We start from the raw sequence: 18,577 nt of genomic DNA, 5'->3' as shown, positions 1-18,577 counted from the left end.
TTCTCTGTCCTCTCATGTGACAAGGGTTACATCCTATACCCAGAGGGAAAGAATGAAGACACACAGAGACCCAAAAGAATCTGAATAAGTAGGCTTTTTGTGGTTGAGGAGGTGGCTCAGTCAGTAATGTGTCTGCCATGTGAACATGAGGACCTGAATGCTGATTCCTGCTACTCATGTAAAACAAATAAATAGACAGACAAATAAGCAAATAAAGCCACCAAACAGGCAAGCAAGCAAGCTGGAATGGTTGAGCATCTAGTCCTGAGGAGGGTGGTGCCTAACTCTGGCCCCCATATATATAGGCACACTTATATACATGTGCACCCACACACATACAGCACATGTGCATGCGTATGCAAATGCACACATACCCCTATGCACCACTAAGACCTCATTTTGTCCAGTCATTCTTCTGCACGACTGTCCACTCATTATCAAATCTGAGCACACAATTGCACAGTTTCCCATTAAGGACTTTCATTCCTAAAAGCTCCCCTGTTATGTATTTGTATAATGAATACATTTGCTATTCTTCTATTCTGCTAATTTGTCTTTGTTGTAAGGGTGGAATTTCCAACTATGTTTTATTCCTCCCTCTATGTGAAAAGCAAAGGCTCTTTTTATGAAAAACAAAACAAAACACTGACTTCTACAGCTTAAATGGGCAAATTGTATGGTACGTGAAATTACAGCTCAATAAAATTGTTACAGAAGTGAACATTCTAGAATATGATTGCTTGAATTTTCATCTCACTTCTGTGACTTAACTTGCCATCTAACCTTGAGGACTATTAGGGACTAGGTTGATCTGTCAGTTTCCTCATATATAATGGTCATAAGAGTTGTTAGAGCTGAGGTGACTCATAGGAAGAGACTTCACAGCCCCCAGTATTGAGTAAGCATTTTATCTTGCTTGCTATTACAAATTATGACTTGTGAGTTCCATATAGGCACCTTGCTCCCTATGGGATTATTAAACCTTTTCTTAAAGGTTAATATTCAGCTGGATTTTGTTATATCTGTGTAATAAGGCTATAATGGTTAGTTCATTATCATTAGCGTATAATAGTCCAACCATTGGACTAACTCACTCCAAGTCTTCCCTCCAGTTTTAGCAGAATCGCCGTTCCCTCCAGGAAGATTTTCCTTATTTGCAGAATGAAATTGGTCTCCTACTTTTATGTTTCCAAGGTATGTTGCAGGTTGCTTTTGTGATAACACACACACACACACACACACACACACACACACACACACACACACACACACACTTCTTGGATTCAAGGTATGAAACACCTGTCCTTCAGGCTTCGCTGTGTGTTCCAGAAAGGCAGGGATCTAGGGTGTGTCTTTGGCCAAAATTAAGTCATCAATTAACATGTGTTGAATGAGACTAAATTTTGAATGGGGAACGGATTAAATAATGACAAGAGGTTTCCTAGTTATTCACTTCTTAAGCTTCAAGCCTGCAGGTGTGTGTTATTGCATCATCAGTAAATCCCAAGTCTAACTATAACTGCCATTTCTCTTTGACTTACAGAATCAAACCAATACCAGGAATGCTCATTAGCATTCCAGTCACAGCTGCACAGAACACAGCCAAGAAGGAATGTCCCCAGGAGGCTCAGCACATCTCCAAGGCATCTCCCTAGCTCAGATTTGGGGGAAAGTTAGCAATTCCTGTTTGCTAGATACTGATAATGACGTCTTGTCCCCTAAGAGGAACCCAGGTGGTCCTGTGGTTATAAAGGGCGCTTAGCTTAGTGTCTGCTGATCCTGTTGCTGAGGAGCTGTCACTTACTCAGTGGTTTCTGATCAGACAACCCCTGTTCCCACTCCTTATACACTGCCTCAGTTCTCATCAGGGAAGCTTTATATTAGTGCTCCAGATTTGGCCTCTTGCCCAACTCCAGGACTTATCACTTAATAGTCAATGCACAGAACGGGGCCAATTTCCATCTTATACATCTTTTTTAATTTTTGTTTTATATTTAATTATGTGTATATGTGTGTATAACTGGGTACATTCACATGAATATATGTGCCCTTGGAGGCCGGAAGAGGGTGTTGGATACACTAGAGCTGGTGTTAAAGGCAGCTGTGAGCCACCTGATGTGCGTGCACAGAACTGAACTTGGGTCCTCTACAAGAACAGTGTGTACTCTGAACCATTCAACCATATCTATAGCCCTCCATTTTATACTTTTGTGTAAGTTCTAAAAAAACAAAACAAAACAAAAGAAACATTTTAGTGCTACTTACAATCTGGCTGAGTATGTGCTTTGCACACCTATGCCATTTAAAGATCATTTAAAGAAAAATTTTACTTTTTGTCCTTCTGTTTCTGCAACTGAAATTAGTTTGACGATCATGCCAGTTACACTGCTCTTACTGCCATGAACAAATGCCTGACAAAAGCAACTTAGAGGAAGAAGGCTCTTTTCTGGCTCTTACTTTGAAGGCATCCAGTCCATAATGGCAGGGAAGACATGCATGGCCACAGGACAGCTCATGGCTGCTCTATCAGAAAAGGGAGACAAGGATGTCAAGAAAGAGTTAGAACCTAGGCTAAGAGATTAGCCTGAAGGCCTGTCCTCAGAGACCTGCCTTTCCTAGCTATATCTCAGCTCCTAATGGTTCCATAACTTCTCAAAACAGACCAAGCTGATGGGGACCCCAAAACACAAGTGTGTGGCAGACATTTCACATCTAAATCCTGATAGTGCCAGCTGTTAATATGCTATGGGGTAGCAATTTGCAGAGGGACAGTTAACAAGTACCATTAATATTTCAGACATAAGCTGGACTGTGTGCTGTGCTAAGGTCTTTATGTACATTACATAAGTGCTCTTATCTGTATGCTATAAATGGAGACTGATACTTTCAGAGACTTAGCAGCTTATCTGAGGATGGACCATTGGGGTAAGAAATGGACTTCATGACTAAGGAGGTTGAGCATTTCTTTAAGTGTTTCTCAGCCCTTTGATATTCCTGTGTTGAGAATTCTCTGTTTAGTTCCAAGTCCCATTTCTCAATTGGGTTATTTGGTTTGGTGGTGTTTAATTTCTTGAGTTCTTTATATATTTTGGATATTAGATCTTTGTCAGATGTAAGGTTGGTGAAGATCTTTTCCCAGTCTGTAGGCTGTCGCTTTGTTTCCTTGACAGTGTCTCCTGCCTTCCAGAAGCTTTTCAGCCTCATGAGGTCCCATTTATTAATTGTTGACATTAAGGTCTGGGCTGTTGGTGTTCTGTTCAGGAAGTTGTCTCCTGTGCCAATTTGTTCCAGGCTCTTCCCCACTTTTTCTTCTAAGTGACTTAGTGTCTCTGGTTTTATGTTGAGGTCTTTAATCCACTTGGATTTGAGTTTTGTGCAAGGTGACAAATATGGGTCCAGTTACATTTTTTACACATAGACATCCAGTTAGACCAGCACCATTTGTTGAAGATGCTGTCCTTTTTCCATTGAGTGGATTTGGCTTCTTTGTCGAAAATCAAGTGACCATATGTGTGTGGATTCATATCTGGGTCTTCAATTCGATTCCACTGATCAACCAGCCAAGGACAATACAGGCTGTAAATTTTAAACCCCTACCCAGATCTAGCCAATGGTCAGAACATTCTCCACAGTAGAGTGGAGAGTTGGATATGACTTTCTCACGTACTCTGGTGCCTCATATTTGACCATTTTCCCTGGAGGGGGAGACCTGGTGGCACTCAGAGGAAGACAGCAGGTTACCAAGAAGAGACTTGATACCCTATGAGCATATACAGGGGGAGGAAATCCCCCTCAGGAACTGTCATAGGGGAGGGGAATAAGGGGAAAATGGGAGGGAGGGAAGAATGGAAGGATACAAGGGATGGGATAACCATTGAGATGTAACAAGAACAAATTAATAAAATAATATATATCTTGGGTAAAAAAAAAAACAAGGAAATCTTGAAATTTGCAGGCAAATGGATGGAACTAGAAATTGTCATCCTGAGTGAGATAACCGATACCCAGAAAGACATGCATAATATGTACTCATTATAAGTGGTTATTAGCCATAAACCATGTTGCAATCCACAGACTCAAAGAAGCCAGTGAGGACCCAAGCAAAGATACTGAATGTCGCTCAGAACAGAAAATAAATTAGACACCTGAAGTAGATGGAGGGAGGGAAGTGGGTGGGAGAGGAGTTGGCGCTCAGGTGTGAGGAGTGCTCTGAGACTTCTCCACTCATACTATCATCTCATTAAATTCCTAGTGTCCGTATAGAACCCAAACATTCCTGGCTTCTGCAGGAAAGGAAGGATGAACAAGTGGTACACAGGAGGTGACCCTTGGTGATAAGCATCCTCCACAACAGAGGGTGTAACTGTTGGGGAAGGAAACAGGAAGCCTGAGCTGTATGGGATGCTTGCTGACCTGGAGGACAGCCTGGCAGAAGCTTCCTTCCTCATTTGAATATACTCAAATGCTTAACCATCAAGGAGAGACAGCATAGATCGTAAAGCCACACAACAGATGCTTGAAAGCAAACTGACTCTTGTTTCATAGAGATTTCAAATCTTGTCACGTCAAAACAACAAGTCAGACAAAAAAGAATTCAAACCCCACATATCCCCCACCCTCAGTAAGTGCTGTGCATCCAGCAGTGAACTTCATCAAACTTGAAGTCAGATGGATGTCCCCACCCTGCTCCAGGCACCACAGAGGAGACAATGACTGAGCTCTTGGGAAGGTCTGCTAAGGCAACAATGCTGCTGGGACAGCTGGGGACATTTACACGCAACTATGAATCAATCACGCTCCTATTAAATCACATCTCTCTGTTGCCAAAGGGAAAATTATGAAGGGCTCAGCAAACTCTTTTTCCTCATGCATCCGGAATTAACTCAAGCTTTGGGGGGGAAGGAACAGCTAAGGCCCTGCACACAGGAGGCCTGAGCACTGAGGCATCTGTTCTCACGAAATGAGCAGGGCTGTAGCCTCGACTTCTAGACTAGCTCTTTATAATAATTTCTTTTCAGAGTTCGTCTCCTGACAGCGTTTGTAATGAAACTCCATTATTATTTCTCTATTGTTGAGTTGTAGTTTTTCTCATTAACTACTTCTGGTTTATTAGGTCGGGGCTGTTCATCTGAAACTCTTCCGTGTTTGCCTTTCCCGTTGCATTATTTATGGGAGATGTGTTTTTATGATCCCATACATTATTCCTGCATCTCTGTAAATAATAAACCAACTTTGGAATGTGGTACCTCTGAAGCACCAGACAAGCAACAATTCTGTTAAAACACCTCATTCCCCAGCAGAACATCTCTGCTAATGAGAACAGGGAACAGGAGCAAGTTTCTAGAGAGTTTTGGGCTCCTTTGGTTTGTTATCTGAATACTGCTCTTGGGTTGGTAGTCTCTCATGTCCCAAGGATCAAATGTCTGAATTGCTTAGTTCCTTGAAGCTTATGTGAGAAACCAGAGTGGATTCTTCAGCAAAATTCTCCATTGCTCCGATGTAATAATTCCCAACCTGTGGGTCGTGACTCCCTTGGCAAACCCGTGTCTCCAAAAATATTTGCATTAAGATTCATAACAGTAGCAAAATGACAGGTATGAAGTAGCAAGGAAAATAATGTTATGGTTGAGGGGTTCACTACAACATGAATTAAAGGGTTACCACACTAGGAAGGCTGAGACCCACTGCTCTAATGCTTCCTTGTCTTTCACTGATATATTGCTTTAGAAAGAGAAGAAATGGAAACAAAGTAGGAGCAGAGAGAGATGGGTTGTAAAAGGAGAGGCAGTCCACACTGAGCAATATAGGAAGAATGTGGTCCATGCACATGGTTGTCAACTTACAATTATACCTAGAGCAGATAAATTCAACTGTTAAATAACAAATTCAGAGATCAATGACAGATTCACTTCTGTACTGTATTCTTGTTTTAAGTTTCATTACTTTTTGTTTGTTCGTTTATTTGTTTGTTTGGATTTTTGTTTGCTTAGTTGCTTTTCAGAAAGGATTTCTCTCACCATTATTTATAGAACATTCTCAGCTTCTCTGTCTACCTTTTATTCTCCTTATGGACTTTTTTCATACAAAGGTATTTTAATAGTTTATTCTTCAAATACCTATTTCCCTTGCTATGAATGAAATATCCTTGCTTTGCTGTTTCTAATGTGGTGTGTACAGTATCTGATTCATAGGAGGTACAAAGGTGAAACTGTCGAATGAAGCAAAGGACTGTAAGCATCAATGCTTGTCATTGATAATGACTTATCCTCAATGTGAAATGTGAAATGTATGCAAATTTCTCATTCACAAATGGCTTATGTATGCAGGCTCCACTTGTAGTACCTTACCTCGTTCCATACAGACTGGAGTAATTAATCTCTTGGCTTTTATGTATGTATTGAGTTTTCATTTTCCTAAAACTATATACTTGATATAACAAACAAAAACTATGTAATTTCTAATTTTTAATGACATTGTGTTCTGTATTTACTGTTCAATAAAATATTTGTTACAACTACTATAAAAAAAAAAGAAAAGGAAGAGGATGCAGGCTATCCAGATGAGACCTGATAGGCTATGGTCAGATGGTGGGGGAGGAGGACTTCCACTGGTCAGAGGTCTAGGGGTGGGGAATAGGGCGGAAGAGAGAGGGATGGTGGAAACAGGAAGGTAAGAGTGAGGGGATTACAATCAAGATGTAATGTAAATAAAATATAATAAATAATAGTCAAAAAGAAAAAAGAAAAGAAGAGAAAAAAGAAAATCCAAAACAATAAAATAGACCCCACGGGGATATGAGGACAGTTGAGGCCTTAGAAATCTAGCCTTGCAGGCTCTTTCAGAGCAATGTGCAGGTAGCTAAGGACTGCCTGGGAAGGCCAAATTTGAAGAGCATCTCTAGGCCACTGCTAGGAACCTGTTTCCAGGCCAACTCCTCCTTGTCCATCTGTTCAGGCCATGTAGACTTTCCTCTGACCCTCTGCTCAGCTGGCATCTCTGTCAGGCTTTGTGCCAGGCCTTTCCCTCTGGACAGTGGACTTCTCCAAGGCAGAGTTCAAACGCAAAGCCCCAGGATGTATGAAGCTGGACCATTATCCATCTGTGATCTCTAAACTTCTGTTGATGACACTGAAGCGGTGTCACTCAGAGGGCTCACAGCACCAGATGCATTTGCAATGCCCCCCCCCAATCTCCTGTCCCCCAGAATGTTTGGTTAGTGATAATTTTCTGTTCTTTTCCATGTGTCCTTTCTTTATTTCCAGTTTAGCCTTTACAAACCCTCAGGAAGTTGTTGCCATGACTGTTGCCTAACCTGGGGGATATGCTTTCCCTCCTGTCCATGTCAATGCTACTTTAACTGCGGTTCCTGTGGTCCACTCGTGGAACAACTACTGAACACTAACTGGGTGCCAGGGGGCTATTCTAGACTCTGATTAACAACAGCTCTCCCAACTGACATCAAGTTCCCATGCTAGTGTGGAGGGACAGGAAACAAACCAACAAACCAATATGTACAGTGTCTATAGAACTGGCCTAAAGAGGAATAAAACAGCACAAAGCTACACATATGGAAACAGTGACATTTTCATGTAATAGCAAGACAGTAAATACTGGAGGCCCCGCACAAGGCATTCTCTCTCTCTCTCTCTCTCTCTCTCTCTCTCTCTCTCTCTCTCTCTCTCTCTCTCTCTCTCTCTTTTATCCTGTGGCGCTAGGGTATATATAGGCCATACTTAATGTTTATTCTAATAACATATCATTTTAAGTTAGGCAGTAGCTCGGCATTGTAGACATTTGTAATATTTTTCTAAAGTGGTCTGAGATTTCTCTGATAAGGGGATATTTGAGCCATTCTCCCCTGCACACTGGTGGCAACTTGCTTTAATTGGGCTCTCAATTATCGTAACAAACGTTTGCTGTTTTTCTCTCTGCCTAGCACCCATTCTTTCTCTTGATGACAAGACACAATTTCCCTCGGAGAGCCGTGTTGTCCATTTCATTTGCAGGCCTCTAACCCTAGCCTATAGCAGTGCTGTCCTCTCCTTGTACATCTCATCACCCTAGTGTTGGGGACTGGCTGAGAGATGAGTAGGGACTTCACTGCATTCACATTAGGGTTTTAGTTAGGAAGGCATGCACTCTTGTCTTCTCACTGTCAGAGCTCAATGCAAAATATCAGACTGGAAAGAGCACACAGATAGTAAAAGAGAGAAATAGCCGTTCTATGATTTGGTTTCATCCTATGAACATCTGAGTGTAGCCTGTAGCCAACTACTCTGGGGCTTTTTCAACCGGGTGAGAAAAGAGTTCCACTACTTTCAGTCTTTCAGTTTGTCTATCAGTCTGTCTCCCTGTCTGTCTATCTCTGTTGCTCTATGTCTGTGCATGTGTGCATGTGTGTCTACTCACACTGGTGCTGTGTACACACCATTGTCAAGCTGGTAAAGGACACCAGGTGTTCTCACTCATTGACCTCCTCTTTATCCTTTGAGACAGCATCTCTCAAAGATCCAGAAGCTCATGGCCTTTCAGCTAAGCAGCTAGCAAGCCCCAGTGATCCGGCCATCTTTTTACATTGGCTCTGGGAATCCAAACTCAGGTCCTCAAGTGCTCTTACCCACAAAGCCATCTCCTTAGCACTAGCTAAAGTGCTCTCACTTTGAATTGGGCTTATAGTACAAACAATGAAGTGAGTTGTGAGTGAGCAACCTATGTGACATTCATTCATGCAAACTCTCTCCCTACATCCTTCCCCACTAACACACATAAAATCTGCTCTGAATGTTTCTATTTAGAACCTTAAGATTTATAATGCCTCTCCTACATCCCTCAGCTGGAGTCGACTGGTACCTTATCCTATCAACAGGGAGCTGGCTACACTTTTGCATTCTTTGATAATGACATCTTTGTTCATCTTTTAGACTAGCCTGAAAATTCCCTAGGAGAATAGGGACAATGATATGAATGTTTGTCCCCATGACACCAGCAACAAAGAGTTGGGGATATAACATAAGACAGACATACACATATTCTGTCTCACACATTGACACACACACACACACACACACACATACACACACACACGTGCTTGTGATGGGAGCACATGCATTGAATGAATAAACCCTACCAATACCATGCCAGGGCTTTCACTGAGACTACTCTTTATAAGGTTGCAATAGTTTCATTTTTTAAAAAAAGAACAAAACCAAAATGTAAGTGGCTAACAGTAACATCTGAGCAGTCCTAAAAAAAGTTAAACATTAAGCCATATTTAAATTTCTACAATTTTTATGCTAATTCAAATGGCTTTAGATTTAATTAAAAATGTTTTTCCAATTGATAATAATGTAACTCAGATAATTAGCATCAAGTGGCATCTAGAGGACATGTTTAAAAAACTAGGGTATAAATAGACCTAATTGACAATTAGAATAGCACTTTACAATTATGCTTTGTTTGTAAATGCTATAATGTCCAATTCATTGTTCGAGGAAATTGCTCATTAATAAAAACTAAAGCCATGTTCTCCCTGGTGTTGCCATGAAGATGTGTATTAAGTGCCCTGGCTTTTATATTGTCTGTTTTCTTGCTCTTCTGGACAAATCATTCCTTTCCAGTGTTTAATAAATGCATTCTATAGTGAAAGATAAATGCATTTGCAAAATAAATGGAAATGCAAATTTATTTTGTCTTTCTTTGGTAGTTGAATGGGTGGATATCACCACAAACTTAAATTCTATTGCGCCTGCCGTGAAGACAGAACCTTGTATTCCAGGAAGACCCTGCATTCCTGAGAGGAACAGGCCTGGTATCTGAATGAAAGTATGACCTTTCAAAGTAGGAGAATGGAAGCCTCATGAGAAAGGCCATGGCTGCTGCCTCTGGACAGGGAGAGAGTTCAGCGTGTGTGTGTGTGTGTGTGTGTGTGTGTGTGTGTGTGTGTGTGTGTGAATTTCACTGCAAGAAATGCAGCCAATGAGACACAGAGATTCCCCCACAAGAGTACTCACAGGCCTAGTCAGGTCTCCAGACCCAAGCCAAGCAAGTTGCAGCAGGGTGGACAGCAAGTGAAATGAAACAAATCTTGTCAGAGTATGTAGGACTTTTACAGGTGTAGAGTTTCACATGTAAGTGTGAAGAGGTAAACTGATGTTTGTGTATCACAGAAGGCAACAGTTGTCTACAGTGAATCCAACTGGCTTACCAAGTGAAAGAAGAGGTCACCAAGTAAGTGACAGAACAGAAAGTTGGGGGACAGCCACGGGACTGTGTGTCCCTAGAGCTGAAATAGAGAGGAATGCTGGGAAACTGGATTCACTTTCCTTCCTTTTATGATGCTGAAAAATTGGGGAGGATAAAGACCCCCTGGGATTTAGATCACAGATGGTAGTCAATAGATCCTCACTTGGTTATTTGTTCTCTATGGAATCTTGGGCAGGTTTTTTAATCTCCACGTCTCCAATTGCTTATATGTAAGGAATGAGGACAAGTATGTGTGCTCTTTTTGGCCAAATTCATTTTGTCATGAGAAATAATGATAGCCCCAGCACTTTGGACAGAATTGGCAGGCCGCTTTCAATGTTCATTAATTGTGTTTGTATGGTACCTTTGCTGGGTCTCAGTAGTTAAAGAGTGTCTGATCTGAAAGTTATCATCAGGCGATCACATTAGGCTGGTTTTTTGAATGCATCAGCATCTACTAAGGAAGGGTCTCTGAAAACAACCCAATGGACTCCACCCCTGGATCTCCAGTGCCACAGTGCAGACAGCTACTTCAGTTCATGCCTCTAACGAAGAGACCATAGCTGATGTTCCTCACATAAAGACCACATTGTGCATACTAACATCATAATGACTGAGAGGAGAAGCCTCACCATAGGAGGGATTTAGTCAGGTCAACCCTCCAAGAACAGAATTCACTTTTAGAACACATTTGCTACCAAGCTCTGTTTTACCTGTGACTCTTAAGTTTTGATTGTCAAGTTGACACAGCCTAGAGTCAACCAGTAAAAGGGAACCTCAACTAAAGAATTATCTGGATCAGACTGGCCCTTGCAAATGTCTGTGAAAGACTATCTTGGATGGTGATGGATGAACGAGGGCCCATATTACTATGGGTAGCATCATCCCTTGACAGGAGGTTGTGGAGTATATAAGAAACTTAACAGAGAGTTAGCCAGGATCAGTGGTCCCCCATGGTTTCTGCTTCAGTTCCTGCAATAACTTCCTTCAGTGATGGATTGTGTTCTGGAAGTAGAAGCCAAATAATCCTTTCCTCCACAAATAGCTTTGGTAAGAATGTTTTAACACAGCAACAGAGAGCAAACTAGCAGGCATGCACACAAGTAAAACGGGCAGTGAAGCACTTCCCAAACCATGAAGGTATGTTTTCTGTGGGCCACATGAACCAGTGATTGGGAGAACCAGCCTGGAGCTAGAGTGAGGTAAAGACATATCTAAACACCCAAAATCTCAATCTTGAGGCCTGCAGGAGTAAGGATCACTCTATCTCTCTCCTCTGTATCTGCAGGCCCCAGTGCATGTAGTCTTGCGACCCCCACTTCTTCCATTCTTGAGGTAGCCTGGTGATCAGGACATGTCCAGTTAGCACCTGGGATTCCTCTCCATGCAAATGAAGCATTCCCATCACCTCAGCATCAGCCAATGATGTACATTCACGCAAAAACCCCCACCCACTTCCCCAAGGTTTATATAGCCAATAAAGAGTGCCATATCACTGGAAGAACTGTTTCACTAAAAAGGCTGAATCGCTGAAAAAGCTATATATGAGACAGTGGTCCCTCCTTCCCCCACTGCCCCACAGTCCTGGCCAGGCTTAATTCCTTCTAATCTAGTACCTGTATTCATCAGTGCCTGAGTGCCTGCCTGCCCAGAAAGGAAGGGAAGAAGCAGACCCTGGACCTCAGTCTCACCGTTCTCTTCTGGCTTCATTGTGTTGACAAAATCTCCTAGTCCCAGCTTATCTGACATATGGCTACTCCTGTAAGTTCATAGTCAATTTTCATTATGTACTCACAAGTATGGTATGCTCATGTTCAGGTCTTTATATGTCTCCTGAAGCCCAAGTAGGCTTCTAGAGGCTACCACCACTAAAATAAGCCCCTACATCCTCAGTGATTGCTTGTTTGCATGCTACATAGTCTACACTCATTGTGTTCTGTGCTCCCAGCAGTGCTGAAAGCCAGGCCTCACAGGGGAGGAAAGCCTGGCTTCCCTAAGAGCGAGCCAGGTTTATGACTATGGAGCGGCTACTTCTGGCTACTTCCACCTCTTTGCTTTAGGCAGGCGGAAACTAAAGCTTAGTGAGAAAGTCACCTTGAACAGGGACACTCAGACCCTAAGAGGACGAGTAAAGATCCCAATCCAGCTGTGATAGCTGATGCTCCCATGAACTACTCATCCAAAACCCAAGCTCCCAAGAGCTTGTGCTGTCTCACAAACTTCTCATTAAGCTGAAAATGAAATTGCCTAAACATTTCATTCCACACCATATGGCAGAGTCCCAGCTGACAGGTAGCTCATCTCTCCAGCACGCTGGGCTCCTTTCGCTGGAGAGATTGACATGAGATTCATGGGCTGGTCATTTCCCAATCTCCAGCACTGTTACCAGCACTTGGATTCATTTTAGTGTGTCCTTTCTAATTTTTCCAGAAACCAGAAAATAATCCTAGAAGATGGAGAGTGGCAGATCTTATCAACTGCTCTTCAGATGAAATATCACTACCAGCAAAAACAAGTGTGTGCTTTGAAGTAGCTGGAAATGATCACCATGTCCTGGCTTGGGGGCCAGGCAACTATGGGACTGTGAAGTTCAGGAGTGACAAGGTTTCAAAGCTCTGCATGGTAAGATCAAGGCAGTGCATCTGGATAGTTGACATTACTGGGAATCACTTTGCTTTCTTTGCAAAATCAGCTTTTAATATGGTGACATAAATCGAAAAGTATGAATGAATCACTGGGGTGAGCCAAATCCATGGATGCAAGGTCATCATCATATGAAACACCATGATTTCCACTCACGGGCAACTCTTCCGGGGATGGTAATGCATGGTACCCTTGAATAAGAGCAAAGCCATAAGAGCAAAGCCTCAAGTTTTGTGCCCCCCCAACCCCTTTCCAACATGCAATTAGTGTGGAAACGCCATTTTTATAAACAGAAGCATATTTTGTGAGAGGGAAGAAATGCTTTGAATATTCATTTGTGGTGGAGACCACTGAGATCAGCACCCATTGCTGAGAAGACAAACATAGGCCTGACCACAAATTCACATTTTCCCTGGCAAGTTTCTACATTGTGTCAAGCCTCAGTTTCCTCATCTTAAAGTACTATTAATAAGAGGAATCAGCAAAGAAGTGTGATTAAAGGCAGTGCACAATGTATATAAAACAGTATGAGGGGAAACTGGCCCCCTCAGTGTTACTACACCACTCAGCTCAATTCTGCACCCTGCAGAACAATGGTGAGAAGATGCCATCTACATCACATGGAGAAAGCAAGGAGCCAGATGTGGTCCTCCATGGCCACAATCTCAGCTCCTACTGTGGGAGGAAAAAGCAGAATAATTCAGGTTCAAGGTTTATATTTACATATATGTGCATTATGTGTAGGACCTGACCAGAGCAAGTAGCTTACAGACTTTAAAAAAAAAAAAAAGATAATGCATTTAGAAGGCTTTTAAAAAAAGGAGATAGGCTTTCAAACCCTTTAAGAACTGAGTTCAACTTGGGACCACATTTGTTATCAAGATCTGTCTTAATCTTGTTGTTTGCTGTCTTTTATTGTCAACTTGGCACAGCCTAGAGTCACAGAGGACGCAGACATGAAAATAATGAAACCATTCAGGTAAGACTCCAATATCTGAGCACTTTCAACCCTCTTCCACATTCTAAAGCAGATCTGGTCTCTCAGCTATTATATGTATTGAGGCTATATAATTTTAGAACTTTGTTTTAATTTTTGGTCAATGAAAAAGCACTGCTTGAAAACCTGTTCTGTGGGTAGTTCCCACTTAACAGATGTGAACAGGAAGCTCCCAAAAGAAAAGACTGGTGGACCATTCTATAGATAAATCGCTGAGCAGGATTTGAACTGGCCTCTTGCCTCAGCACCTGTGTCCTTGGATCTCTTCTTCACTTGGCCCTTAAGTATGACCACTTACATCTTCTTAAGACATAGAGACAGGGGCCAAACTAGGCTAGACTGACTAAGGTTGGGTGGTACTGGCGTACTTATGTGTGTGAGTGCCTCTGTGTGTCTATGTGTGCATGTGTGTGCATGTAACTTATTCTATAATAGACACACAAAACTTACTATATTTGAGAAGCTAGCAGGCTATCCAAATAAAGAAGAAAAGCTAAAAAGTCAGGGAAGAAATCAGAACTGGGGATGGTAATCTAAAAGTTATCTCCCAGGGACTTTATAAATAAGTATGTATATATGGAGGGAGGGAGGGTGGGAAAGGAGAAAAATTGAAAGGCCTAACAGACTTACTCAGTGTGGAATGACTTCTGTTCTTATGGCTTTCATTCTACCCTCAGTAAGTCTGTTAGGTCTGTCTCCTTTCCTACTCTCCCTCAATATAGGCCACTTGGCCCAATCTTTCCATCCAGCTGGGAAGAAGGAACTTCAGTGATAGTAGTTCCACAGGTAAAAAGGCACTGAGAGGTCAGGCACCTTCTTCTTGACGTCCCTGTGTAGGAAAGATGTGGGACTACAGTAATAGTGGGTTTCCTTAGAGCCCAGTCCTTGAACCTCTATGCTCCAGTGAATCCTAAAGAGAAAAGAAGGAAAGCTAGAGCTACTACTAGTGGGAGTGGTGATATGCCACCACTGATGGAGTGTCATTTTGCACTGGGTAATGAGGGAGTGCCAGGAACACACTCTCTGACCACTCCACAATTTCAGGTGCTAAGGACACTTAGTGTCATTGAGAAGAGAAGGAAAATGACTCAATAGTGTCAGTAACTTGCCCCGAAACCACACAAATCAGTGTGCAACATCAGCAATTAAAAGCTATATCGACTTGAGATTCCATCTTACACCCATCAGAATGGCTAAGATCAAAAATTCAAGTGACACCACATGCTGGCGAGGATGTGGAGAGAGAGGAACACTCCTTCATTGCTGGTGGGAATGCAAACTAGTACAACCACTTTGGAAATCTATCTGGTGCTTTCTCAGAGAACTAGGAATAGGGCTTCCTCAAGACCCAGCTATTCCACTCCTTGGAATATACCCAGAAAATGCTCCACCACAGAACAAGGTCATATGCTCAACCATGTTCAAAGCAGCCTTATTCATAACAGCAGAACCTGGAAACAGCCTAAATGTCCCTCAGTTGAAGAATGGATAAAGAAACTGTGGTACATTTACACTATGGAATTCTACTCAGTTATTAAAAACAAGGAAATCCCAAAATTTGTAGGCAAATGGATAGGACTAGAAATGATCATACTGAGTGAGTTAACCCAGAAGCAGAAAGACTCACAAGCTATATATTCACTTATAATTGGGCATTAGCCCAAAAGGCATGTCCCATGAAAGTCTTCACTTACCAGGAGATTGGGATAGATGTGAGGACATCCTATTGGTACTCTAGGTAAGAGAAATATAGGAGATGGGGAAATAGAAGAACCTAGAGCGTCCTAGAAACCTACAAGAAGAACATTGTGATGGGTGGATTGGGGTCCGGGGGGCCTGCTCAAACTATTGTACTAACCAAGGACAATATACCGAACCCCTACTCTGATCTAGCCAATGGACAGGACATTCTCCACAGTTATATGGAGAGTGGACACTGACTCTGACATGAACTCTGGTGCCCCAGTTTTGACCACCTCCCCTTGGTGGGGAGTCCTGATGGCACTCAAAGAAAGAATAAGCAGGCTACCAAGATGAGACTTGATAGCCTATGACCATATAGTAGAGGAGGAGGCCCCCTTTGGCCTTAGACCTAGGGGAGGGGAATAGGATGAAAGCAGGAGGAAGGGAGGAATGGGAGGATACAAGTGATGGGATAACAATTGACTTGTAATCTGAATCAATTAATAAAATAAAATAAAATAATAAAAGCTATATCTGCTCCAGGTAGTAGGATTCAAACCACTATGCTGGCCCCTTTCACTGGGCAACCTTGAAAGACACTGAGAGTGTACTCAGATTCATTAACTCATCAAGAGGAGCTCAGACATTTCTGTTAGATTTTACTTTTTAAAAACAGGGATTGAGAGAGATGACTCAGCCATTAATTGCAATCACTGCTCTTGCAGAGGATCTAAGTTCAGTTCCCAACACGCACAAGCAACTTATAAATGTATATACAACTCCAGTTGTGGGGGATCAGAGGACCCATTCTTCTGACCCGTAAGGACAGCAGGCACTCAGATGGTGCACATATTTACATGTAGAAAAAACACCCCCAAACACACACAATAAAAATAAATTTTTACAAAAAAGTTTTAACATGTTCTTTCCTTTCATTCCTTCCATCCCTTCTGTTTTTCCTCTCTGAGTGCTCCCCTGATTTCCTTATTTCATTCTTTGAATCAGAGCCTGACTCTGCATCTGGGACTGGCCTATGTATCCCAGAGTAGCTTTAAGTTTGCAACAGTCCTTCTGTGTTATGACTCCTGGGATCAAAGATATGAGCCACCACTCCTGGCTTATAAGTACTTTGAAAATTGACTTCTCAAACCTACCTAATACAGGTTCCAATTGAGTTAATTAGGGTTTGATCTATAAATGTAAAGTTTTAAAAATCTTCCTGAATTATTTTTTTTTTATTTGCAAGCAGGTTGGGAATTCACCTATCCATCCATTAATCAACCTGTTGGTTTGTAAGAAATGTATGTTCTACATGAATACTTCCTTCCGTGAGCACACATGGAAAGCCAAAGATAATGGCTGAAACAGGAACAAAAATGACTTCGTGGTGTGAGAAAAACTCACTGGGGAATCAGAGTCCATGCAGGTCAAACTCCCTTTGCTTTAAAAGAAAACAGGAAAGTGCCCTCATTTATTCTTCTACACACCATTTGTTTGTGTTTGAGCTCCTTGCAACAATACACCTGACACTGTATGGCTTAAAGCAACACACTTCCTCCTGCACAGAGTTTTGGAAGCCAGGAATTTAAATCATGTGCCATTATGGTTGGTTTCTGAGGAGGGTTCTTGTGTAGACACAGACTCTCAAGTTCTCCTTGTATTTCTATATGTGAGGGAAGAGCAAGGGACACAGATGAAGAGAGGATGGGAAGAGGGGGAGAAAAGGAGGGAGGAAGAAGAGATAATAAAGAGCGAGCCAAAAGAAGAAGAGAGAGATGGGAAAGAGAGGAGGAAGATAAGAGCAGAAGAAAGGAAAAGGAAAGGAAGGAAGACAAACCATCAAATAACAAGCTGCTTTATTTCTTCATAAGGGACCTCATGTTCCTGATAAAGGCTCTGACCAACTTCAGGGATGAATTTCCTGATAAAGGCATACATTTCCAAGCAATGTCATACTAGAGGCTTAGAATTTTAATATATGTAATGAGGGAGATCACAACCACTCATTGGATGGCACCATGTCATTTTCCCTTGAAAATGCCCGTGGTAGCGTCCAGCCAACTGCATGTTTAAAATCTCTCACCTAAGACTCTCAGTCTCTCAGCTCCCACGACCACTTCACTGTCATCTGCAGAAAAGAGCAATTTTCCAGAAACGGTTTTTACTTCAAACTTTTTGCCATATGCTTGCACAGCTTTCGGACCTAAAAGGGAGAGAGAAACAAAGAGGGGAGGAATACATTAGCCTCGTCAGTCGCATTTGACTACAAAAGCTTTTCATATGACATATGCGCTCCACGGGATTGTGTCTGATTCTCATGTTAAGTGGCTTGGTTTTCTGAAGCCAACCATGGAAATTGGTGTCTTGACTGCCTCTCATCTTGTCAATTGCTTTTAATCACATGGTGCTGGGCTGTGGTTTCAGAGGTCTTCCTAACCTCCTTATAGACTAATGCTTGAATGAAATTTCTCTCTGCTAGCCCTAAATTAGTGTCAAACACTTGAGGGCTTTTGATCAAAAGTGTCCAGACCCAGAGTATCACCATCTCTTGTGGCAACTAATCATCTTTGGCCAGTTGTAAATATCATAAAGGGTTGCTATGAAATATGTCTGTCTATACCCTTGATCTACTGACTGACCTGAAGAAGGCAAATCTATTTCCTCAGTAGACATAATTTCCAAGCAGAAATGGCTTTAAAATATATTATAAGCAACCCCCCTACAAGTTGTTAAAGCTCTTACAGTAGGAATTGATTTAATAAAAATTACATTTTGAGTTTACTGGGTGGCATCAAATGCTGGTCTTGAACAAGGCTGTCTACATCAGTGCTTAAGTAAGGGCCCTGATCCCATCACACCTGTATCCTGATGGAGCCAGAATCACATGGATTCAATTTAGTTATCCACATAATATATATGAGTGCTCTGTCCTCATGTACATTAGAAGACGGTGGCGGGGATATCAGACCCCATTACAGATGGTTATGAGCTACCATGTGGTTACTGGGAATT

The 18,577-nt window shown here is 42.0% G+C and overlaps 1 protein-coding gene and 1 long non-coding RNA gene across 4 annotated transcripts in view; one reads left to right on the top strand and one right to left on the bottom strand.

The window, feature by feature from the left end:
- Window positions 1-18,577, top strand: part of LOC311585807 — a 948,711-nt gene that overhangs the window by 39,577 nt on the left and 890,557 nt on the right. The window lies entirely within an intron of this gene.
- SGCD (sarcoglycan delta) overlaps window positions 1-18,577 on the bottom strand; it is a 916,564-nt gene that overhangs the window by 131,992 nt on the left and 765,995 nt on the right. For all 3 annotated transcript variants that reach the window (XM_084761368.1, XM_084761369.1, XM_084761367.1), the window contains one exon: window positions 17,649-17,768. In XM_084761368.1, the coding sequence (XP_084617494.1) occupies window positions 17,649-17,768 (120 nt within the window). The remainder of the gene's footprint in view (window positions 1-17,648; window positions 17,769-18,577) is intronic.

The sequence above is a fragment of the Acomys minous genome, assembly GCF_964271855.1.
Source record: "Acomys minous genome assembly, chromosome: 16".
In the NCBI taxonomy this organism is placed as follows: domain Eukaryota; kingdom Metazoa; phylum Chordata; class Mammalia; order Rodentia; family Muridae; genus Acomys; species Acomys minous.
This window is presented reverse-complemented; position numbering and strand designations above follow the sequence as displayed.